The 25,508-nt window shown below is 44.0% G+C and overlaps 1 protein-coding gene across 10 annotated transcripts in view; it reads right to left on the bottom strand.

Annotated features, from left to right (window-relative positions):
• The window catches only part of PIK3AP1 (phosphoinositide-3-kinase adaptor protein 1), a 126,599-nt gene that overhangs the window by 68,903 nt on the left and 32,188 nt on the right, over positions 1-25,508 (bottom strand). For 5 of the 10 annotated variants that reach the window (XR_004176932.1, XM_031652154.1, XM_031652155.1 and 2 more), the window contains exon 3: positions 18,780-18,872. The exons of 3 other annotated variants lie outside the window; for them this stretch is intronic. Coding sequence is in view for 5 of the 7 variants with exons in the window: in XM_031652154.1 (XP_031508014.1) it covers positions 18,780-18,872 (93 nt within the window). In the remaining 2 variants the exon portion in view is untranslated. Of the gene's footprint in view, positions 1-3,806; positions 6,674-8,272; positions 8,346-18,779; positions 18,873-25,508 lie in introns of those variants that run through there. 2 more of the 10 variants (XM_003904063.5, XM_031652157.1) reach the window with 2 other exon arrangements.

The raw sequence follows: 25,508 nt of genomic DNA, 5'->3' as shown, positions 1-25,508 counted from the left end.
AAATATACAACACTAGGTGAATCCTAATATAAGCTACAGCCTTTGGGTGAGAGATAATGATGCATCAATCTGTAGATTCATCAGTGGTAACAAATGTGCCACTCTGGTGCTGGATGTTAATGGGGGTGGGAGGAGGCTGTGTGTACGTAGGGGCAGCAGAGCGGACATGGAACTTTGCATGCTTTCCACTTAATTTTGCGGTGAACCTAAAACTGCTCTAAAATATAAAGTATATTCAAAAATATTAGCCAGGCATGGTGGCATGTGCCTGCAGTCCCAGCTACTCGGGAGGCTGAGGTGGGATGATTGCTTGAGACCAGGAGGTGGAGGTTGCAGATCATGCCACTGCACTCCAGGCTGGGTGACAGAGTGAGACACTGTCAAGCAAGGGAGAGAGAGAGAGAGAGAGAGAGAGAGAAAGAAAGAAAGAAAGAGAGAGAGAGAGAGAGAAAAGAAAGAAAAGAAAGGGAAGAAAGGGAAGGGAAGGAAGAGAAGGAAAGGAAGGAAAGGAAGGAAAAGAAGGAAGGAAGGAAGGAGGGAAGGAAGGAAAGAGAGAGAGAGAGAAAGAAAGAAAGAAAGAAAGAAAGAAAGAAAGAAAGAAAGAAAGAGAGGGAGAAAGATCAATCAGTACAAACTAAATGAAATGGCTAATGAGACAGATAATTCAGCAGATGGTGCCGGAAAATATTATCTATGAGGGAGAGGGGTAAGTGAGGGGTATTATTTAGATTCTTCCTAATTCTTTTTTTTTTTTTTTTTCTTGAGACAGAGTCTTACTCTGTCGCCTAGGCTGGAGTGCAGTGGCACAATCTCAGCTCACTTCAAGCTCCACCTCCCGGGTTCACGCCATTCTCCTGCTTCAGCCTCCAGAGTAGCTGGGACTACAGGCACCTGCCACCATGCCTGGCTAATTTTTTTTTTTTTTTTTTTTTTTGTATTTTTAGTAGAGACGGGATTTCACCGTGTTAGCCAGGATGGTCTCGATCTCCTGACCTCGTGATCCGCCCGCCTCGGCCTCCCAAAGTGCTGGGATTACAAGCTTGAGCCACGGCGCCCAGCCCAATTCTTCCTAATTCTCATAACGTCAAAATGAAACTTAGATGGATTAGAAGTTAAAATGCAAAATAAAAATAAACAAATTTTAAAAATTAAAAAGAAAATACGTGTGAACATTTTACTAGTGATTTGGGAAAAGATTTGTTAATCAAACAAATAAAAAAATCACAGTCTAAATGAGCAAGACTCGATAACATGAATTTAAAATTTTAGTAAACAAACAAAAAACTAAAATCAAAATGCTGCAGCAGCATCATTCCTAATAGCCAAAAGGTGGAAACAACCCAAATGTCCATCAACCGATGAACAGATAAACAAAATGAGGTATGTCCATATAATGGAACATTACTCAGCAATAAAGAGAAATACATTTCAAAACAACACGTTGTTTTATATAAATAGAGGCACACTTTCTTATTATAATAGATAAAGAAGGCCAGGACAGTGGCTCACAGCTGTAATTACTGCATTTTGGGAGGCCGAGGCGGGTGGATCACCTGACATCAGGAGTTCGAGACCAGCCTGGCCAACATGGTGAAACCCCGTCTCTACTAAAAATGCAAAAAATTAGCTGGGCATGGTGGTGGGCGCCTGTAATCTCAGCTACTCAAGAGGCTGAGGCAGGAGAATCACTTGAACCCAGGAGGCAGAGGTTGCAGTGAGCCAAGATGGCACCACTGCACTCTAGCCTGGGCAACAAGAGGGAAACGCTGTCTCAATAAATAAATAAATTAAGTAGATAAATAAATAAAGATGAATGATGCACTGATAGATGCTACAGCACGGATGAATCTTGAAAACATTATGCTAAGTGAAAGAAGATAGTCATAAAAGACCACAGATTATATGATTTCAAGTATAGATATGTATGGGACAGGCAAATCTATAGAGACGGAAAGTAGATTAGTGGTTGCTTTGGGCTGGGGAGAGTGGCAGGATTGTGGGACAATAGCTAAGAGGTATGAAATTTCTTTCTGAGGTGATGAAAATATTCTAAAATTGATTGAAAATACTCTAAAATTGATTATGGTGAATTTTGCACAAATATGTGAATATACGAAAAAACATTGAATTGTACACTTTAAACGGATCAACTGATGGTATGTGAATTATACCTCAACAAAGAAACCAATGGCAGACTGAGTGCAGTGGCTCATACCTGTAATCCCAACACTTTGGGAGGCTGAGGCAGATGGATCACCTGAGGTCAGGAGTTCAAGACCAGCCTGGCCAACATGGTTAAACCCCGTCTCTACTAAAAATACAAAAATTAGACAGGCATGGTGGCATGTGCCCGTAATCCCAGCTTCTCAGGAGGCTGAGGCAGGAGAATCACTTGAACCCAGGAGGCAGAGGTTGCAGTGAGCCAAGATCACACCACCGCACCCCAGCCTGAGCAACAGAGCGAGATTCCATCACACACACACAAAAAAATGGCAAATCACAACAGTTTAAAAATTTGAAGTAAAAATGACAAGGGGTTAATCTTCTTAATATATGAAGATGTCACGAAATCTCTTTAAAAATACCCCAAGACCAATAAAAAGACAATTCATAAAGAAGGAATACAAATTACCTCCCTATTCAAACAAATATCATTCATTCTCACTAGTCATCATGAGAACGCAAATGAAAATGCAATGCTGTCTTGCTATTTTACCTTCTCAAATTAGAAAATGCTGTGAAGTACACTCAATACACTTTAAACTTTAAACAGTGCGCTGTGTAAAGGTGACTGGAGGACAGATACTCCCTAGCTGCTGAGGGAAGTACAAACTGCGATCTTTCTGGAAAGCCACGTGTTCACATTCAGAGAAAGAGAAGGCCTTTAAAATGTTCACAGTTTTTGCCACATAATTCTATTTCCAGAAGTCTCTCTTGAGGAGGAAAATAAAAGTCCAAAATAAAGATTCTGAACCAAGAGGTTTTGCATCAGTGAAAAAACTGAAAACAACCTAAAAGACTATTAAGGCCAGGCGCAGCAGCTCACGCCTGTAATCCCAGCACTTTGGGAGGCCAAGGCGGGCAGAGCACGAGGTCAGGAGATTGAGACCATCCTGGCTAACACAATGAAACCCCGTCTCTACTAAAAATACAAAAAATTAGCCAGGCATGGTGGCGGGCGCCTGTAGTCCCAGCTACTCGGGAGGCTGAGGCAGGAGAATGGTGTGGACCCAGGAGGCGGAGCTTGCAGTGAGCCAAGATCACCGGCTGCACTCCAGCCTGGGAGACAGAGTGAGACTCCGTTTCAAAAAAAAAAAAAAAAAAGGACTATTAAAAACATTACTTTCAAAGAGTTCTAAGTGACGTGGGTAAAAGCTTACGGCATGCTAAGCAGAAAAGCAGGATATAAAATTACATCTCAGATGCTGCAGGATTTCAATTACATAAGAAATGCATTTTTAAAAGTCAGAAGTAAATGTGCGGCTGGATTCTGCATGCTTCTTTCCTCTCTCCCTCCTTCCTTCTACCATTTTATGTATGTTAGTATTTTCTATAGTGAGAAAGCATTTCTTTGATAATGGGGGTAGGGTAACAGAAAAAGTAGCAACTGAATCTATTAGCTAATCATTTCTTTAAAATAGGCACAAAACCAATGCGATCTATTAGCTAATAATTTTGCCCAAGAGCCCAGCTTGAAACAAATGAGATTGATGCTAATAGTGCGGCACTTGGCAGATATTTCCCAGCATTCAGAGAGGCCATACAGAATAAACAATTCCTTCCAGTAGGTCTATTCATTTAGTCACCTTGGATAGCCACCAGCAGCTCACTCATTTCAGGAAGTCGAGCAGGATGTCATTCATTCTGCAGGGTTATTCTGGTGGCGCTGATTGACAAGCCACAGTGGCCTCTTCCACAATGCACTATGGAGAAGGCAGAGTCCCAGTAGGGCCAGGGTCCAAGCACTTCAGCAGATTAAAAGTTTCCTTCAAAGGAAATGCCCACTCAGATGTAAGTATTGCTCTTACCCACCTGACAGAGTGGGGTGGTCTCAGACCTTCCCACTTGAACGTGTAGATCCCTCTTGGACCACTTTCCCCTTTGAAGATAATGCCACCTTTGCTGTCCTGAGACTCAAATAATAATGCTTGAGCGAAGGTACTCAGAAAACCCCAAGCATCCTCCCCAGTGTAAAGTATTATTCAGATGCCAATAGCATCCTCACTGCTTTAAAATTTCATAATATCCTCTCAGCTTGTACGAAGTCTAGAGAAACTCTGGAGAAATGATTGAAAAAGACATTCTGTGTGTATCTGGTTCTTCAAAGTGTCATCTATAAAGGATTCATGTAATAAATACTCCTTGAATTCTATGGCAGGAAAAGTCTGTCGCTTCAGAGAACTTGAGTGCTTTCTCTTATTTGACAAAAGGAACGAGCGAACATTGGTATATTTCACCTTTGGCCCTTGCCGCCAGGTAGCTTGGTGACAAATTTGGTTCTTAGCCTCTTTCACACTCCTGTCCAGGTCCTTGGTCTTGTCTATTTCTCTTTTTTATATTGTGTTTAATTTTGAAGACTGCTTCAAATACTTTGGAGATCCAGTCAGTATATGAGTCACTGTCTCTCAAACCAGTGTCTGGTCTGCAGAAAATCCTTAGATATGTTTTTTATGAGAATCGGTGTCTGGTCTCTTCATTTAGATGATAATGCCTTTTAAATGCGATGCAAGAACTTTTCAGATTATCTGAATGACCACGTTATAAAGGGGTCCTGCCACAGGATTCTGAGCCTGTGTTTGTGTCTGCAATTGCTTTGCAGGTAGGTCATGCTATGCTAAATGTCAGAGGTTACTGAGGAAAGAAGGGGGCAGGATGATATGGAAATGAGGCATTTGTGCCAACTGAACACAAGGAGATTTTCCTGTACACTGCTTTAAATAGAGAAATGTGGTGGGAGATCCAAGCCCCAAAATAACCCAGGAGAGATGCAGCAAGACTCCCTACAGATTGGCGAGTACCACAGCCTCCACGCGGTGCACAGGACGCTACCACAATAAACCAGCATCATCTATGACAAAATAAACATGGTTGATTTGCCTTTTATTTATTTTACACCTGTATTTGTGTCTTGCTCATTTGTTTTGCGTTCGGAGTTGGGAAAGAACAATAAACATAAAGAATTAAAGATGTATGACTATAGAACATATAAATAAAAAAAGAGTTAAATATCTCTATGCATATTTTAACAACATCAAAATCATTGATTAGTCGACACTAAAGCTTCATAATATTTATTTCCTTTAAGCGGAATCTATACACTATTTGGGTCTGAAAAAAACTGTATGAATTTTAAATGTAATAAATATACGTATGCATTTGGACCCACAAGTAAGCTACATGGGGTAGCTCATGCTAGGTAAGAGCTGGTGACAGTCATTATTATTACTCGTAATGATAATGATCAAAGTTCCCATTTGTTAAATATTATGGTGACTGCTCAATAGTCCTAATCTCATTTAATCCTCAAAACAACCCTGTAAGATAGGAATCAATGCTTATTCCCATTTTATAGATGAAAATACAGTGCCCAGAAGGAATGAAATTACTCAGCCAAGGTCAAGCAGGAGCACAGAGCAAAGGTAGGAATCCACTCCCCATCCCCGAGGTGCCACTGCTCTGCCTCCCTTCTAGATGTGGCCCAGGGAAGTGGAAGATGGTATCACTTCCTATTCCTGGTCTGGCATTGTGACTCCGCAGCTTATGAGACACAACCTGGGGCTTTTGCTGTCACTGATGCCCAAAGGTGCTGCCTTGTTCTGATCAATGCTGCCCTGGTTAGGTATGCTGTGACCTGCCACCATGGCAGATGGGCACATTCCAAGGATGGGGTTTAAGTCAAAAACTATTTCATGCCAATTGAACCAGCCAGGGTTTTCATGCCCTAGTGGCCTCCAACCCAAGGCTGCACTCTCCCATTTTCCAGCTGAGCTTTCACACCACAATGCTCACTGCCCCTTTTCACTACACAATATCTGGTACTCAGTTGGTGCTCTGGAAGGAGTGTGGAAAAGAATGACGTTTGCTGGTCTGGGAGAATATTTTTCAGAGGACACAAGCTAACTACACTTGTAAGGCAGTATTAAACCTTGAGAAATGCATAAATAAGCATGGTTCTTAAAAACAACCAGAACTGCCATTTTTTGAGCAGTTACAATATGCTAGGAACTATGCAAAACACAACATAAATGATTCCATTTTATCACAGCAACTTTGGTATCATTCTGCACATTTTACAGCCAAAATCTAAGTACACTGTCCAAGTCACCCAGGGTGTGCTGTAAGGCAACCTAACAATTTAATCAAACCCACGCTGTCATCCGTCTGCTAGGGTTTCCCATACCATGCACCATGCACCCTGGTGAGACAGGGATGATTCTAGAGTGTACAGCATCAAGTTGGATGACAAAGAATTTTTTAAGGAAAAAAAAATAAAGTGTACAGCAAACATTCAAAAAACACTGAATCACACATTAAGAAAGCAGTCCCCTTTCAAATATTTCAGTTCCACTTATATCAAAAAGAAAGACTTCAACCAGTAAAAGGATGCCTTCAACACCTCAGGGCCTGAAGCCCACAGGCTTCTGGAGGAATCTGGATACCACAGAATTTAATACCAATGTGTACTTTTTATTATCTATATTTTTATATCTACCTTCTATCTATATCAAGAGATACTGTAGAGTGGCAAAGTTTCCTTTTAAAATAAACTTACTTAGAAAATATGAATCGACTTAAAGAAAATATTAAGTTAATAGTACAACGAAAAAGTTTTGGAAAGAGTGGTGATGGCTGTGCAATATTGTGAATATAATTAATGCCACGGAATTGTATACTTTAAATTGGTTAAAATGACAAATACTCTGTTACCTACATTTTACCACAATTTAAAAAAATTAACCTCATACACCAATGATTGCTGAGTTGTACACTTAAAATGCGTGAATTTTGTGGTACACAAATTGAAGAAAATAGTAGCACTATGGTACAAACATAAGCCAAAAACAAGGTTGGTGGTTCTCAAATGACTGAAGTTTGGGAAAAGCTGCATTATGCTATTTTGCTTCCATTTTGTTAAACCAATTATTTTTTAATTTAAATAAGGTAAAGTCAAGGTGGGAAGGCAGGATGAAGGCCTGTAGCACAAACATGCAGAATTCTTTCTCCAAGTTTTAGATACAAGTAAAAAGAAAGTGAACAGAGAAGGACACTAAGGTGATAAATTTCAACTGAGAATTAAGAACTTGCCATCAGTCTAGTCAAAAATGGAATTAAACAGAAACGGTCACTGGGGCCAGTCAGGGGAACCTGTGTGTCTCTGTGCTGGAACGAAGTAGGGGGGTATCGTGGTTCATGTCCAAGACTTCCAGTGTGGCTGATGAAAAAAACAATGAAGAAGATTCAAAGATTTCTTAGAAGGATGCAGACAAGCAATCCAGGTATTGGGGTTCGCAGAAGAAAGGGCTGTGTTCCCTCTGCATTTGTATTTTAAGTTGAGGACTCAGATTTAACCACCACACGGGGCCAGGCACAGTGGCTCACACCTGTAATCCCAGCACTTTGGGAGGCCAAGGCAGGCAGATCACTTGAGGTCAGGAGCTCCAAACCAGCTTGGCCAACATGGTGAAACCCTGCCTCTACTAAAAATGTACAAAAATTGGCCAGGCGTGGTGGCACATGCCCGTAATCCCAGCTACTCAGGAGGCTGGGACAGGAGAATCGCTTGAACCCAGGGAGCGGACGCTGCAGTGAGCTGAGATCACACCACTGCACTCCAGCCTGGACGACAGAATGAGACTCCATCTCAAAAATAAAATAAAATAAAATTTAACCACCACACAAATGGGGTAGGAATATAGAGTTACCCAAGGTCTGGAGAAACTTCCAGAGGTTTTTCCACTCAGGATGAAATTTCTCAGCTGTTACAGTGTTCATTCATCCTACCTAAGCCACAATGATGAAATCATGAAACAGCTATTTTTCAAAGCCCTGAATAAAACGTTCCAAAACCTGAGCTTACTACGAAGTCTCCTAGTCACATAGCAAGTGTCTACTGAACAAACACGTCTGCCACGTTCTAGCACTGGCCTGGATCCCACAGGGGAATTCCAGAAGTGTGTCCTGTACAAATGTGTACCTTAAGGAGCTTCCAATCGAATTGGGAAGATGAGGTCCCACATGAAAAAATAGAGAGGCCAGGCGCAGTGGCTCATACCTGTAATCCAAGCACTTTGGGAGGCTGAGTCGGGAGGATTGCTTGAGTTCAGGAGTTTGAGACCAGCCTGGGCAGCATTGTGAGACTCTGTCTCTACCAAAAATACAAAAAACTAGCTGGGCGTGGTGATGTGTGCCTGTGGTCCCAGCTAATCAGGAGGCGGAGGTTGCAGTGAGCTGAGATCACACCACTGCACTCCAGCCTGGGTGACAGAGCGAGACCCTGTCTCAAAAAAAAAACAAACGAGAATTATATGATACCTTATCACCAGGCACCAACCTGTACAATGAGACTATAAATAGAACTAAATTAAATTAATGTTTCTAAGTGCTTAGAAAAGTGGGGCCAGATGCGGTGGCTCAGGCCTGTAATCCCAGCACTTTGGGAGGCCGAGGCGGGCGGATCATGAGGTCAGGAGTTCAAGACCAGCCTGGCCAATATGGTAAAACCGTGTCTCTACTAAAAATACAAAAATTAGCCAGGCATGGTGGCACACGCCTGTAGTCGCAGCTACTCGGGAGGCTGAGGTGGGAGAATCACTTGAATCTGGGAGGTGGAGGTTGCAGTGAGCTGAGATTGTGCCACTGCACTCTAGCCTGGGTGACAGAGCGAGACACCATCTCAAAAAAAAAAAAAAAAAAGAAGAAGAAAGAAAGAAAAGAAAACGAATAGTGCTTGCACGTGAAAAATTCAGAAGTTGAGAAAAACTTCCTAAGAGATGAAGTAAGCAAGCTCCCCTCAGTCAAATAGCGTTGGGATGTTGAACTTACCCTTCTGTGAAAAAGGCATGATATTTTCTATTTAAAGTAGTAAAATAATTAATTGTTCATTTCCTTATCCCTTCAACAAATACTCATTATTTATCAACAGATAATAAATATGCAAAGCCTATCCCAGGCTCCTCAAGAAATGGAAGAGTGAGAAAATTTCTGTCCTCACTGGTACTGCAGAGACCACACAGAAGAGCTGGGAGGACTTTCCTGGCAGAGGAAAAGCATGATTAAAGGTACAAAGGCATAAGAGCAAATGACGTGTCTGGGCCACAGGAAACACCTTCTATATGGGGGAAGGGCTATGGGAGAGGGGAAGGGAGTTTGGGTGTCTGAGAGGACCCTGAATCCTATGCAGGGTGTATATTGAAAACCTGTCAGCAAAAAGCATTCAGGAGAAAAGGAAATTCTGTAAAATACAGATTGAAAATGCAGTTTCTTTTTCTTAAGTTGAAAACTGTCTTTGCTTTTTTTGAAATAATTCCAGACATTCAGGCAGAAGATATCAGCTCTTTTGTAAAGGCTAGTCAAAATTGAGAACACGAGTAGCTGACCACCCATCCCACCCTGAGCAAGCGCTGCCTTCAGATCATAAAATAACACAAACGAGTGGCTAACAAAGTGTTACCAACATCCTGCTCTATCTGCTTTCAGGAACAAATAAGATGCTATAATTAACCAATGTCTGAAAATGTACCACAAGCATGGTTTACAGTATGCTTAGAAAATTATTCTGAAGTAGGCTATAAACATGTCTCCTGTTTACACTGCATTTATCTTGTTTGCACTGGCTATTAGCTCAGAAATTCAGCATCACGGCTATTGTCGTGTCCTTAGAAAGCACAAAAGGAAACCTCAGGCCCGGCCTTATGTCCAGATTCCCAGTGTGTGGATCCCAGTGAAGGAGCCTTTGCTCTACTGCAAATATATGTGGGTTCACAGGGTAGGAGGTGAGAGGCTTGCAATGGTGGTACTCAAATCTTAAGTTTCAATACCCCCCACCTTCCCCTACCTTCCTGGCAAACATCAAGACTGCTTTTTCATTTCAGTCATCACCACAGGTCTTTCTTCTCCTTTGCTCACCCACCTCGGTTATTGGGTATTGAATTTCCCGTCCAACTAACCCCTTTCGCTTACAAAGCCCCCAACAGAGAGTGACAGGTATACCCAATCCACAAGTCACCAGCTACCCCCAAAGTCACATACAGTCATCAGACTGATGGTAAGGAGATCCGCGGAATTTCAAGTTCTTACCCACCAGATGTCTTACTGACACTAACGTCAGGGGAGGGAGGAGGTGACAATTATTTAGAGGTGTTAGTGTGAGTTAATTGAAGAGACATCAATCATTTTTCTCATCACCGTCATCATCATCATCATCCTCATGATGCCAAAAAGATAAGGCAGAGTCCTACGGACACTTTCCTAACTGAGACTTTAAATACACTCATGGCCAGGCACGATGGCTCATGCCATCTCAACACTTTGGGAGGCCAAGGCAAGCAGATCGCTCGAGGCCAAGAGTTCGAGACTAGCCTGGCCAACATGGCGAAACTCTGTCTCTACAAAAAATACAAAATGTAGTTGGGCATGGTGCATAACTGTAGTCCCAGCTACTTGGGAAGCTGAAGTGGGAGGATCACCTGAGCCCAGGGAGGTCAAAGCTGCTGTGGCCCATGATTGTGCCACTGCACTCCAGCCTAGGAAACAAAGTGACACCCTGTCTCAAAAAACAAAGAAAAGAAATACAGTCATGGTGGTCACACTCTCCCTGGAAACAAAGAGAAAGTTGTAGAAATGAAGAAGGAGGAATGAATCCACTTCTTCCACACTCCCACGCTGGCTTCCAGAGGCAGCTGGAGCTGCTCACTTTTGGAATGCAGGTGGGCTCACCCATCATATGCAATCGGTTTGCCATCCCAATGTTCTGTGCCAGATGCAGGCTCCTAAGGCTACCTGATTTCACTGCACATCAGTGAATTTGCAGCCCTGGGTGGAGGGTTCTGGGTCAAGGATCTACTGACATCAGCCCAAATCGTTTCCAGCTCGCACAGACAAGGAACAGTATTTTCTTCATTCATCAGGTAATTCACCTGGCCCTCCTCAAGGTGCTTAAGGTTCAAGATCAAGGGAGCAGGACAGGAGGAGAGATGACCTCAGGCCTCTAAGACTTTTATCCAGCACTCCCCAACCCCTTATATAAATAACTATTAGCTCTAAATAAGCTATTCAAAGTGCTCATTTCTTGTTGTTGTTTTTTTAAAGCAAAGGACTATAGCTTTTCCCTTCCCCTCCCCAACCCACCCTACCTGCTCTTCAGCTTGAACAAAAATAGCAAAACAGCTGAGGCTGCCATGACAACCAATGAAAGCAGCGTGGTGCCCACCCTTGTCCACCGATGATAACACCTGCCTGCGGCTCTCCCAGTCCTCTCCCAGCTGGGGCTGGGGCCCTCTAACTTTCTTCCAAGTTCAACCTTCAGGAAGCTTTCTCAAATAGAGCTCCCTTAACCAAGAAGCCAAGGGTCAGTTGGAGTTGTCTCCGCACCAGTGCCTCTGAACTTTTTGATTTGTTCTCCTTTATTCCTTTCAGTGTCTCCAGGCACATGTGACAGAGATGACTATCTCCATTTTGCAGATGGAAAAATAGAGGCATGGGCCATGAACTGACCGGCCCTAGGTCATAAGCTTCTGGTTTAATGGTAGAACCACATGTAGAATTCAAAGCTCCCAACTCCAGATCTGGTTAGCAGATGAACAGAAGGAACAGCCGCTGTCAGAAAACATGACCCAAAAGGGGAAAAGATTCTGCTAAGTGAGCTGCTTCCCCGCCACAGACTGACATTCCCTCAACCAGTCTCTGGGATTTAAACCTGGGAAGGGTTGGAGGAAAATCTGCTTCCCCACCATGGTACATGGGCTGCACAAAACCCACCTCTATCCTGGATTCAGCATCTTGGGCTGCATCTACCATGTACAGGCAACCAGAAGAGCACAGGAAAGCTTCATTGGCAGGGTTTATCAGGATCCTTAGGGAGCACTATCCAACCTGCATCCCATCTCCACACCTGTGAGAAAGTGCTCCCCCCCAGACACCCAGGTCTGGAGGCCTGCAGGCCCCCGTTTCCTCGTTCAGGAAACCCCAGTGTTGCTAACGAAGCAGGAGCTACCACAGCCCCCCTGAAAGGCTTCCTCTTTCTTCATCTCTTTCCGACACTTATAAATGTGCTTCCTCTCCCTATGTAAATTTTGTTCAAATGGCACAATGCAGGCTTGCCATGAGGCCATTAATAACTCGCCTTTTCACAGGCTCTTCTTGGTTTCCTGGTTCGGGAATCAATTCTTATCTAGACAGACACTGATGTCTGGATTTACTGGTGTGAGGACGGACAAATGGGCTTTGTTTGGGGCAGGCCACATAAACGTGATTTATTTTCACTAAGTCAAGAACTGAGAGGCTGAAGGCAACTCTTGACAGTAACTAAGCTGAAGAAATTGAGAGTAAAATTTCTTCCCTTTTGTCTCTCTGCCACTCAGCGGTCAAAGTCCCACAGAAGGCTGAAATGGTGTTTACTTTCCCCCACTTATGCTGACCCTTTGCATTCTGACCAGCTGAAATGATAGAACTGGCTGGTCAGTTTCACTTTCCACTTTCAGGAAGGATAACTTTCTGTTCTCATCCCTCACCGTGAAATGCTGCGTCTGGCTTTGTGGCTTGATCAAGGCTGGGTGGAGGTGGGGGCGTGATGCTTCTTGGTGAAGGGCTTAAAGAAATATGAAACAAGATGGCACTCCAAATTCTGCATAAATACAGGCCAAAATTAAAACTCCTTTAACCCAGGAGTTGCTGGCCTTAGTAGTCCAATATTAAAATCAGGGCTATTAAGACCAAGACTCTAAAGATATTCTACAGTATTTCCTAGCAACACAAATGCAGTTACTAACAGATTCTGGAAAAGCACATTCAGCGCCACGGAAGACCTGGATTCAAGTCCTACCTCTGCCACTTCCTGGGTAATCTTGACATTTCTAAGCTTCAATTTCCTCTCCTTTAAGATGGGTTTCTTTATGCCTGCCTGGTCTGCTGCACAAGCTTATTGGAATTAAGTGATCAACATGCAGAAGCCCTTTGAAAACTGAAAAGTGCAAGAGAAAGTTAAATCAATTAGTGTTGCTTATCTGTTGACCAAATTGTTCTTCTACTAGACTGTGATTTCTTTGAGAACAGATTCCCTGACATTCATTCATCTTTGTATCCCCAGGGCTTAGAATATAGTGAGAAATCGATAAATGCTTTTTGCATGAATGGATGAATCGACGAATGAGATAAGACCAACCACCTAAGTTACTAGCAGGAAAAGCAACACGTCAGGGAGGACCACTGTAAGGCTTTGTGCCTGGAGGCTTTTAGTGTGGAATCTGGAGAGAAACAGGAAACTGTCTAACCCTCTAATTTATGATACCAGCCTAAACCAAGCTGCCCTGAAAATTCTGCATGGTACACTGTGTTAGTCCCAGTCTTCTGAGAAACAAAGGCTAAAATGAGATTAAACATACAAGGTTTTTTGTTTTGTTTTGTTTTTTGAGACAGTCTCACTCTGTCGCCCAGGCTGGAATGCAGTTGTGCGATCACGGTTCACTGCAACCTCCACGGCCTGTGTTCAAGCGATTCTCCTGCCACAGCCTCCCTAGTAGCTGGCATTACAGGCATGTGTCACCACGCCCGGCTAATTTTTGTATTTTCAGTAGAGATGGGCTTTCGCCATGTTGACCAGGCTGGCCTCGAACCCCTGACCTCAGGTTATCTGCCTACCTCAGTCACCCAAAGTGCTAGGATTACAGGTGTGAGCCAGTGTGCCCAGCCATACAAGGATTTTGTCAGGGAAAGTGCCTGGGAAGGAAAATGGGGAGGGAGGGTGGGAAAATCTTGCAGCTGTCTGAGCCCGAATGAATAAGAGGGGGAAGGAAGGTTGGGTAGAAGCATCCTAGACCACTGAGCAGGCTAAGGAAAGTTGTGCAAATCTGTCAGGGAGTCCTCAAACAGAAGTTGGGCATTGGAGAGTCTTGCGTTTTCCAGAAATGGGTCTAGTATCCCTGCCATGCTCAGTTATTGGCTGGTAGCAGCCTGCAGGAAGCAGGGCCTTGGTCGAAAGCTATGATGGATTCAGAGGGTGGCACAGGAACCCTTGGTCAGTTCTACTCAAAGCAACTGGAGACCTGACAGGCATATTCTCATGGCCACCACATACATGGCAGTGCTTCAAAACATGGAGTTTAGGGTCTATGTAAACGGACTGAGTCCCTGCTATTACTGGCTGGCTATCTTGGGTAAGTTACTTGATCTTCTAAAGCCTCATTTTTCTTATTTATAAAATAGAAATTATAATTCCTACCTCTCAGGACTGTTATTGTTGAACACTGTGTCTGCCACATAGTAAGTGCTCAATAAAAGGAAGCTGTCATTTCTCTGACTGTTAATATTAATAACAATCAGAATAATAATTTATTATTCACAAAGTACTTCTATTAGCAGTTAGGGCCTAAGAACAGCCCCTACTGTTGCATACTCGTATTAGAATTGTACGAGGCCATCACAGGGACATGGGACATGGCCTAAAACCACAGTTTGGCAGGATCACACTTCAAACGACCAAACCAGTTTGCCTACAAATGAAAGGTCAGAGGGACTTTCCCAGTTTGGCTTTTTCCAGGAGAGGCTGCCAGGGTGGGCTGCATTGTGCCAGAATCTACCTACAACCACAACTCCTCTCCTCTCTTCTGCTTGCCGTGGTTCACTGGCAGTGTCCTCAGCCTGTCCTGTGCCAGCTGTGAAACCACCATCCGCCTCTGAAAGCAAGCATTATTGGGGAACCTTCACCCCAAGAACAGGATCCTCCTCAGGCTCTGAGAGACAAGACTCTGCTATGTTGTATCCATCGGAAGCACCTGTCTCAGGACTTGTTGCTAGTCTTTATCTGTGTGACCTTGCTTTTTTTTTTTTTTTTTTTGACTTTGACTTTGGCCAACTGACAGTGGTCACTGCTGGCTACTGTGGGTTGGTGGCCCTTACATCTTAGCGGAGTCACAGAGCGTCCCCTCGTTGGGCTGGCTATGACCCGAGGTCATTACAGATTTCATGGCCCCAGCTGAGCCAGCTCAGGCCTCTCCCAGCCTTGCTGATCCTCAGGTCTTCGTGACAGAAAGGACCAAGAATCAACAAGGAACTCCAGACACACGGAAGCCAGGCTCTTACCGCTTTCACCGCTGCCTCCGAGGCCGTTGTCCAGCTCCCTTTTCCAAGAAGTTCGGCAAAAACACACACAGGGATTTTCTGGGGCTTTTATTTATTTATTTATTTTTGGTGTGGGTTTTTTTTTTGAAAGAATGACCTTCAGTTATTCCAACTGAAAGAGTCCAAATTAAACTTAAAAACATTGATTTTGTTGAATAATTAACAGCTTACAAAGCTGGTTAAGCTGTATCTTCCAGAACAATAATTTCCATTCCACAGGGACTTTTCTAGGGAGTTTTAAGTTTCCGGATTGGAGCTGGAATCTAACCTTTGAGCTGCTGGTGTCAACCTGAGATGGGACAGCAGAGGACACAGAGTCAAGGACGGACTGAACCCTCCCAACCAACCCAAACTGGGCCTTCCCATCTGAGGAAAGAGGGGGCCATGCTGAGGTGGAGGGAAAGCCTCAGGGTAGGAGAACAGGCTGCCCACTCGTCACACAGCCTCCAGCAGGAGCACTGAGCCCATCTCTGAACACAGTTTGTTTTTCTCCACTGGTCCTCCGAGCCCGAGTGAGGAAGGGCTGGGCCCACCTGATGCCAGACATGCCCAGTGTTTGAGAGGGGGAACTGCCATCACCAGGGAGAAACACCGATTCAGCCATCTTCTGCCCCCGTGACACATAAAAGTATTTGTAAACTCAGTAACTAGCCTTATCACACCACCTTCTTTTGCCTCTTGTTTGCATTTACCCTTCCCACCAATTGAAAAACCAATCATGTTGATTTCTTTGCAAATCCAAATTCTTTAAGAAATGATACCCTGAAGTAAAACCTGGGCATTCTCACACTCATACCCCGAGGTCAATTGTCCAAAAACCCACCATTCACCACTTGGCCTTGGGTGAGCCACTTCCCCTGGCAGAGTCCAGTTGTCTTCCTCTGTATGAAGACAGAGTGAAAAATAACCGTGTGATTTCTGAGGGTCTGTCCTGCCCCGATGCTCTTTGAGTCCACTGGCCTTGCTAACTACCTCCTCACTAAGCACACGCACACACACACACAAAAGGCCTTTGACCTTCTGCAAACATTTATCTCCAACAAACCCAGTTTGGTCACGTGCAATACAAGACATGAAGTGAGACAACACACTTTCCGGTTTGGAATCATAAGCATGAGGACGAACCACGGTTTTCACTGTTCATTTATGTACAGTTATAGAAACCCCTAGAAACCTAATCAACATTGGGATCAGGATCAAGAAGAATCTGTCCCAGGGGTTCTCATCTCCTCAGAAGGAGGTGAGAGTTTTTACAAAGGTCTTGCCAGAGTGATGAATTAGAATGGAGAAATTGTGTAGCTTTTAGAAGCATAGCCAATATTATATTACAATTTTATTTATTTATTTTTAGACACAAAGTCTTGTTTGCTCTGTTGCCAAAACTGGAGTGTAGTGGTGTGATCATGACTCACTGCAGCCTCGACCTCCTGGGCTCAAACGATCCTCCCACCTCAGCCTCCCGAGTAGCTAGGACTACAGGCAGGTGCCATCACACCCAGCTAATGTTAAAAAAAAAAAAAAAAATGGTAGGCTGGGTGCAGTGGTTCATGCCTGTAATCCCAGCACTTTGGGAGGCTGAGGTGGGCGGATCACCTGAGGTCAGGAGTTTGAGACCAGCCTGGCCAAGATGATGAAACCCTGTCTCTACTGAAAATACGAAAAATTAGCTGGGCATGGTGGCGTGCACCTGTAGTCCCAGCTACTAGGGAGGCTAAGGCAGGAGAATCGCTTGAACCCAGGAGGCAGAGGTTGCAGTGAGTTGAGATCGTACCATTGCACTCCAGCCTGGGTGACAGAGTGAGACTCCGTCTCAAAAAAAAAAAAAAAAAATTTGTAGAGGCAGGGTTTCTCCATGTTACCCAGGTACCCAGGTTGGTCTCGAACTCCTGGATTCCAGGGATCCTCCTGCCTCGATCTCCCAATGTGCTGGGATTATAGGCTTGAACCACTGCACCTGGCCTATACGATAATTAACATTTTGAACTGTTATTTTAATAATATGCACTATAGAAGGAGGGTGTGAGTCAAAATGGAGCATGGTTAAAACAGGTAGAAAATTCCTTCCCTGTGATCTTGCAACCTATGAGCCACCTCTCCGCCACTCCTCTCAGCCTCTGTGCCCACCACCTCAACACCTTCCTCTTTTTCACTTTTCCTTCTCATGATACTGTAGTCCTTTGTATGTCGTGTTTTGCCAACCCTGCAGTCACAATACGGTTTATTTCCTCTTTGTTCAGGTTCAGCAACCTTCCAAAAGTAGAGACACAGACCCCTGTAGGGGGAAGAGGAGAGTGGCCCACTAACACCAAGTAGGCAAGGAGCACCTGGAAGGTTCCCATACACAAAAACCTCCCCCACCTCCACATTCAACTAATAAAAGCTTCATTTGAGTTAACACACTGAGGATGATGCAAATTCTCTGGGGAAGGTTCAGCTTCACAGACAGTCACACTTTAGTAAGAATTATTTTTGAATCTTAGATGACCAGAGTTTAAAAGAACCTGAAGAATCATTTAGTGCAAATTATACTCAAGGATATTTTTTAAATCATTGCCAACCTCTACTTGAATATTACAGTGACAAGAGCCCCCTTCTTCAGTCTACTCCACTGAGGTGCATTTTGAATTATTAATATCTGGGCTGGATGCAGTGGTTCCTGTCTGTAATGCCAGAACTTTGGGAGGCCGAGGTGTGTGGATCATTTAAGATCAGGAGTTTGAGACGAGCCTGGCCGACAGGTGAAACCCCGCCTCTACTAAAAATACAAAAATTAGCCAGGTGTGGTGGTGGGTGCCTTTAATCCCAGCTACTCAGGAGGCTGAGGCAGGAGAATCTCTTGAACCTGGGAGGCGGAAGTTGCAGTGAGTCGAGATCTCGCCACTGCACTCCAGCCTGGTCGACAGAGCGAGACTCCGTCTCAAAAAAAAAAAAAAAAAACAAATTACTAATATCTGTGAAAGCTCATCCTTATCTTTAGTCCAACCTTGCAGAAGCTGTTAAGATAGTTCCCAACGCAAAATGCCTGAAACATTAAAGACATTTATCTCCCGGAATCCAAAGTTCAGCATTCAGGCAGGTTTGGGGTTGGTAAGTGTTCAGCCGCAGCACCAAGGTCCCAGGTTCTTCCCATTTCTCTATTTTATCATCTTCAGCACAAACTTCATTCTCAAGCTGGTGGCAAGACGGTTGTGGCAGCCACAGGCTCACTTCACAACAAGGTCCAAAGGAAAAGAGAAAAATAGTCCCACTAGCATGAAACAGAAACTCTTCCCTTCATTCTAACTGCTCCAATTTAGTTCACGTGAACAGTCACCGTCCCCAGGGGAGTGCCATGCAATCCCCGACTTTGTAATCACCCAGGGTGGAAAGAGTGATGGGACTCCCAATATCATGTCCACCCTTCCTGCCCCCTAGCAACCTCCACCTCAAATAGAGATCTCCCTTACCCAGCAGCTCGGAACACAGCCTCAGTCCTTTCCAAAAAATGGTGCATAAATGATTCCAGGCTTCTTGGTTGTTCTCCTCTGGACATATTCCTCCTAAAAAGGTGGCACCCAGAATGGAACACCCTTCTTGGTAGAACATATTGAAATTATTCTAGGACAAAGGAGCTATTCTCCTATTAAGGTAGCTTAATATTATGGGAGCTTTTAGTGGCCACATCATACTACTGATTTTTTTTTTTTTTTTTTTTTTTTTTTTGATATGGAGTCTTGCTCTGTCGCCCAGGCTGGAGTGCGTGGCGAGATCTCGGCTCACTGCAAGCTCCGCCTCCCGGGTTCACGCCATTATCCTGCCTCAGCCTCCCGAGTAGCTGGGACTACAGGCGCCCACCACCTCGCCCGGCTAGTTTTTTTTTTCGTATTTTTTAGTAGAGACGGGGTTTCACCGTGTTAGCTAGGATGGTCTCGATCTCCTGACCTCGTGATCCACCCGTCTCGGCCTCCCAAAGTGCTGGGATTATAGGCTTGAGCCACCGCGCCCGGCCACTCAAAATTATGCTGAGTGCCGGTATCACAGAGAGAATATGCCTGTATGCAATTACCCAGGAGGGCAGTGATGACCACATTTTGTTCAGGGACTTAAGGATCCAGGTTTCTATAGATGTGGTTAATGAAAAGTCATTGGTATACTTTCTCACTCTTATGGTCTTTAAAAAATATGCACATATATATATATATATATATATATATACACACACACACACACACACATATATATATACACACACAGAGAGAGAGAAACAAGGGGGGTGCACTATTAGAGCAACTACACACAAATACTAGAGAATGAAGTAGCTAGCACTACAGAGTAAGATTTCGATAAACAAACACCTGTTCATAGATCAGTTACTCCTGATCCTTAAGTGTCCCTTCTTAGATTAAATGGCTTAAGAGGCAAAGCCTGCTCTCTAGGTCGATTTACAATTCTAACGATTGAAGCTTTAGGGTAACTCGATGTTATAACTCCTCTGCTGATTTTTTTTTTTCTTTCCTTCTTGCTGAGAAGAGCAGGTACTCAAAGGATGGGAATCGTGACTGGAGGGTATCAAGATGGCTGAGTCCAGCTCCTGCATCTGATGCTTGCAGCTCCTTTCCCACGTGCCAAATGCCTGCTTCAAACCAATGACACTGGCACATGGGAGTTCACCTTTGCAAGAGCTGCCTTCTCTCCAAGGAAGCTGTCCCTTCTTCCGTTTCCTCAAGGAAGAAATCAAGGGAAAAGAGAAGCACCTTTCTTCCTTCCCTGCTCTAATTTGTACCGTCTCCCCATGAAGAGATAAGCCTGTGCCGACTGATACCTGGGTGTGGAGCCAGCTGCATGTGACCTCGTCATTCTTTTTTCTTTTCGCCCCATTAATAAATGCTTTTTAGCCACTTCACCAACTGACCCCAAGCTCCACCTCTGGTCTCTAATCAAAACCTTAACAGGGTTTTCCATAAACTGAAATTTACATTCAATCATCACCATAGCAACCATCACACAGAATTAGATACAACTTTTCCATCTCTGATGTAATCTACTTTTTTTTTAAAAGAGCTGCTTTCCTCTTCAATTGCAAATCCAAGCTATTCAGAAGATAACCATTAAAAATGTATTTTGAAAAAAACTACATTTAAACAGACCGTAGCAAGATTCTTAAAACAGGTATTTGAAGTGGTTTCTAGACACTTAGCAACACACACTTATTCCCCCTAATGGTGGCCATCATTGCACAAGTCTCCAGGATTTGGTCCAGTGTTTAGAATTGAACAACGCTTCTGTCAAAACTGTCAAAACCAGAACTTAAAAGTGCCCTGAGATAACAACTGCAAGCCAGGGCACACAATTCTGTTAATTTCTAAAGGATGTCTGCATCATGTCTAAAACGAAACAAAACAAGGCTGGAATGTTCACTGTGTAATTGACGAATCCCCCAAAATTTCTGGAATTCACCTCATCATCCAAGAGGAATTATTCAGTTGCTGAACTGGCTAAGACTATGTGAGAATAGGCAACTGTAAGGAGAGTACGCCACAGATAAAACAGATGAATCCTCATCCAAGAAGTCTAAATGTTTCTCATTCTATGAGCACAATGCTGTAAGAGAGGCTTTGAATATTCAGAGATGTTGGAAATGTATTTCAGATTTAGAAAAAGGTAAGAAAAAACACCTTTCAGAAAATGTACTAACAAAAAAAAATCTACTTATGACACTAATCCCACTAACAAATTAATGAACACCCACGCATCTCATCACTCCTATACATCTCATTCCCTTGCTACTTACAATCCCAGAAACTGGGCAATTCAGTTGTATTGAAAGTTGAGATAATAAAATCAAGTCATTTTCCACAAGCCAAATCATTTAATCCTATATATTTACAGCCAAACTGTGATGTAGTGATAGTCCATTCATTTAATTCATTCATCAACCATTTATTGAGCACTAGATGCTACCACGTGCTGAGAGCTGCATTTAATAAAGATAAGTGACACATCATCCAAGACCTCATTACTTTTCTAATTCATAGGATGGCAGATGTTTTATGCCCAAATGTCAGGGAAATTGTAACCCATTTCCTCTGAATAAACATTCAAGATTGTGTCTATATATAGGAAGTAATGCTGGTCACATGGTTGTGCTACTCATTTTAATAACTCCAGTCTGGACACTTGAATTAGACTGATGGCCAATAGTCTACCACTTTTATTATTAAAGACCTGGTAGGCCTCACCACAGGGCATTTATTTTGAGATTTCTGAAAACGCCCTAAGTTCCAGTGCCACTCTGCCACTTAGGAGACAGGGCTGAATTCCACCCCAAATGACAAAGAAAACTCCCCTAAATGCTCTTAACAGTTAGGCATTGTGTAGAGCAAAGAGAAGTCATTCCTAAAGCTTCTCAGCCATTCTTTTTTATTAAAGACTATTGGCATAGCTAGTTAGGCAATGTGAGCAAGGAGGGGGTTATTTCCAAATAGTTGCCAAAGTATCTTACATGCCCAGAAGTGAGAAGACTTGCATATTAAGTGGGATAATATATACAAGAAAAACGCTAGCCCAGGGATGGGATGCTGGTTTCCTCCCGGGTGCCAAATCTAGTGGAACGGCAGTGGATGGCCATCCCCTGAGCGAGGCTTGTGCTGAGACCAAGGCCCAGCTCAGTGAGACAAGATGCCTTGATTCACCAACAAAGTCTGATCTGGGAGCAGACAGGCTGTGCTGTACAACGTGTTCCACTGTACAAGGCAGCCTGGACCACGCTGCCAGGGGACAGGCAGACCTATGCCACTGAGTTACTGGAGAGAGTTTGCAGAAATAATCAGAAAGAACATCCCAGTGCATTCAAAGACCAATGAACCTGTGCTGGCAATCTTAAGAAAAACTTTGAGGTGCAATTGGCAGAACTTAAGACAGAATGGGCACCTTCCAAATCGTTGGAAAAGATAAGAGCCAACCAAATATTCCATATTGAAATTTTAAAAAAACTTCACCAAGAACTCATCAACAATGGAAAAGCTAAATAAGATCACAGAAATTAAAGATCAGAGCAGTTGAGGCGGCACTCTCTGATAGATACGCCATGTTGCCAATTAACAAGACAAGCTGAAGATAAGGATAAAATCCTTTTGTAAGAGTTGAACCAATACATGCATTGCAACCAACACCAGATTCTTGGTTTTTCATTTGTGTTTGCTTTTTTTAAAGATCAGTAGGAAGATCATGGCTGGGCGCAGTGGCTCACGCCTGTAATAACAGCACTTTGGGAGGCAGAGGCGGGTGGATCACGAGGTCAGGAGATTGAGACCATCCTGGCTAACACAGTAAAACCCCGTCTCTACTAAAAATACAAAAAATTAGCCTGGTGTGGTGGTGGGCACCTGTAGTCCCAGCTACTCAGGAGGCGGAGGCAGGAGAATGGCGTGAGCCCAGGAGGCGGAGCTTGCAGTGAGCTGAGATTGGGCCACTGCACTCCAGCCTGGGTGACAGAGTGAGACTCTGCCTCAAAAAAAAAAAGATCAGTAGGAAGATCACAATCTCCCCAACACAGCCTCCTAGCAATGATGCCGATGTGTGGCTTTTGTGGTGGAAGGAAGCAAAGAATGTTTTGGGTATCTTCTGTAAACTTACTGCTTTTGAAAAATATAAATAAATATGTCTACGAAAGCCACAAAATTCACTTGTGAGTTATTTATGTTGTGATTTTCTTTTTTAGAGTTCCTTAGATAACCAGTGTCAAATCTAAAATGATTCTTGCATGGTTTGGGAGTGGTCATTCCAGTGGTCACAAACCCACCGCTGGTGTGAAATAGGCAAAGAGAGAGTACCTCCAAATCTCCCCCATCCTGGGACTTCATTGTTCAGGTCCACAAAGCTAGGAGGAGCAGAGGTAGCCAGGCTGTGGTTGGGCAAGAAACGACGCAAACCATCTTCAACTGCCCACAGCCCCTGGAGCCATAGCTGGGCTGGTAGCCAATGCTAATGAAATAGCGGACAGGAGCCCTGAGTGAGGAAGGTGGTGACAAGGAAAGAGGGGAGATGTGTCTCCATTCACCATCTCAGTTACATCTCCCACAGCCCTGCGAGGTGGGCATTTTCACTGCATTTTACCCATAACTGAAATGAAGCCTATGACTACAGCCAGTATTAGAGTTCTGGCCTGCCCTGGTCTGAATCTTAGACTTGCAGGTTTGACCAACTGAGTTCCTTCACATTCAGGGTCCATGTCCTCAAGTCCTGATCCGATGCAGCAGTAGGGAACTAAAGAGTTAATTCTGACAACACAGGGCAGAGCATGGAGGCGTCTGCAGGGATGACATGTGTGCCCATCCCTGCTGAGTAGTAAGTCCCAGATGCTGAAACTAGCCACCAACAGACTAATGCCCACGCACTAGCTGAGCTCCTGAGACCCTGGACAGCAGGGCCTGTCTTTGCTACAGAATCTGTAATCCCTCTGCCACGTCCCATATAGCACCAACTCTGCACTAAATTCATGGAGTGGGTGTTTAATAAATACATATTAATGGGAGGGCAGCAGAAGCACCTGAAGCAAATATGAAACTGCATTTGACGCTTTATTTAGATCATGAGTGTTCTGAAAGCATTTTTTTCCTTCACAATTCAGGATGTAGGCAGTCAATGCATATTTGTGTCAGATAATGACTGTCACCCTAACAAGAGAGTAATTTAATCACTCTGTTCCAAAGCTGCTTCAGCGGAGAACTAACTAAAATATCTGTGCTCCAAGACTTCAACCCAACAGCCAACCAACTAAACAGCATTTACTAAGATCTCTGAGAGCCCACACTGTGCTAAGCACAAGGAAAATCCCACAGAATAATAATATGTGGGAACTGCTCCTACCGGACTTACACACTCTAGCTCGGGAACCAAACTGGAATTCAAGAGATGATTCAATAAATAAGTGTTACCCGTGGGTGTCCCACAAATGAACTCCACAGGAGTCCAGAGCAAAGAGAAACCACAGGTAACAGAATTTGAGTTGGATGGGCTTGGGCGGTGGGATAAAGGAGAGAGACAAAAAAGATACAGATTTTCCCCCAGGCTCTTCAGGACATAACAGCATTTCACAGTATCCACAAGAGCACCCGTAGCTTTCGTGATATTCACCCAGTCAGCCCTCAGCATTGTGCGGCTGCTTGACTAGGACTACTTTATGCCCCAACCATCCTCTATTAAATACCAGAGACAGAACTGTCAGGTTCCTGCAGACTGCATGTGCAGCTGTGCATCATACCTCTTCCACTCAACATTTAGAATGCAAACCCAAACCAACTTGGTTCAGTAACATTTGCAGCAAAAATATGTAAAATTTCAACATGGATCCCACATGGGCCTGCTCTGCCCTGTGAAGGGCAGGATGGACGGAGGTGGGTGTGCCCAGGCCTTGCCTTTGAAAGCCACTGCCTTGAACACTCCTCTTTCCCTCTGTGGTTTAGAAACTGATCTCTTGATCTCTATTAGATGACTCTGATGAAGATCTCCTCCTTTCAAGGATGAATTGGAGCCTTCTTTGATTTTGCATCCCTAGCACAGAGCCTGGTCCATGGTGGGTGTTTGATAAATAGTGAATTAAGGGACACATCCATTTGTCCAGGCCCACCCCATGAGTGCCAATCTCACACTTCCAAATGTCCACTCTGCAGTGACTTTCGGTTATGTCACCATTACCAGATCAGCACTCCTGAGAGTGAATGCCCAACCCTCCTCCAAAATTAGCTGCCCCTGTAGACTATCATTTCTCTCAGGGGCATCATTCTTCCAGTCACCACGCTCAAAATCTTATCTTCTTGTCCCGCTTTCTCTATTTTTCCCATTGAATTTCCCGCCTAAATCTCGTACACATATCTCTTGCTTTCTAATTCGGAGGCCACCATTCGTTGAGGTCCTAACCACCCTCATGCATGCATTAAAGACCTTGTGCACTAACTTCCTCCACAACTCAGGGAAGCATGTAAACACTAGACCCACCCTTCCTTCCCTTCCGGCTCTATGGAACTCACCACCGCTCATCCTTCCTCCTCATGACACGCACATGGAGCCTGCCCATCCCTCTCTGCCATCAGCCCTGTCCCTGCTGTATCCTAAGGCCTGAACCTGGAGTGGCATCTGGGTAGGCAACGGTTGGGAAGCTAGTTAGGGTGACTTATTCACAGAGCTGGTTTGGAACA

This window comes from Papio anubis, chromosome 11, assembly GCF_008728515.1.
Source record: "Papio anubis isolate 15944 chromosome 11, Panubis1.0, whole genome shotgun sequence".
In the NCBI taxonomy this organism is placed as follows: domain Eukaryota; kingdom Metazoa; phylum Chordata; class Mammalia; order Primates; family Cercopithecidae; genus Papio; species Papio anubis.
The sequence above is the reverse complement of the archived record's forward strand: the minus strand, read 5'-3'. Positions and strand labels throughout refer to the sequence as shown.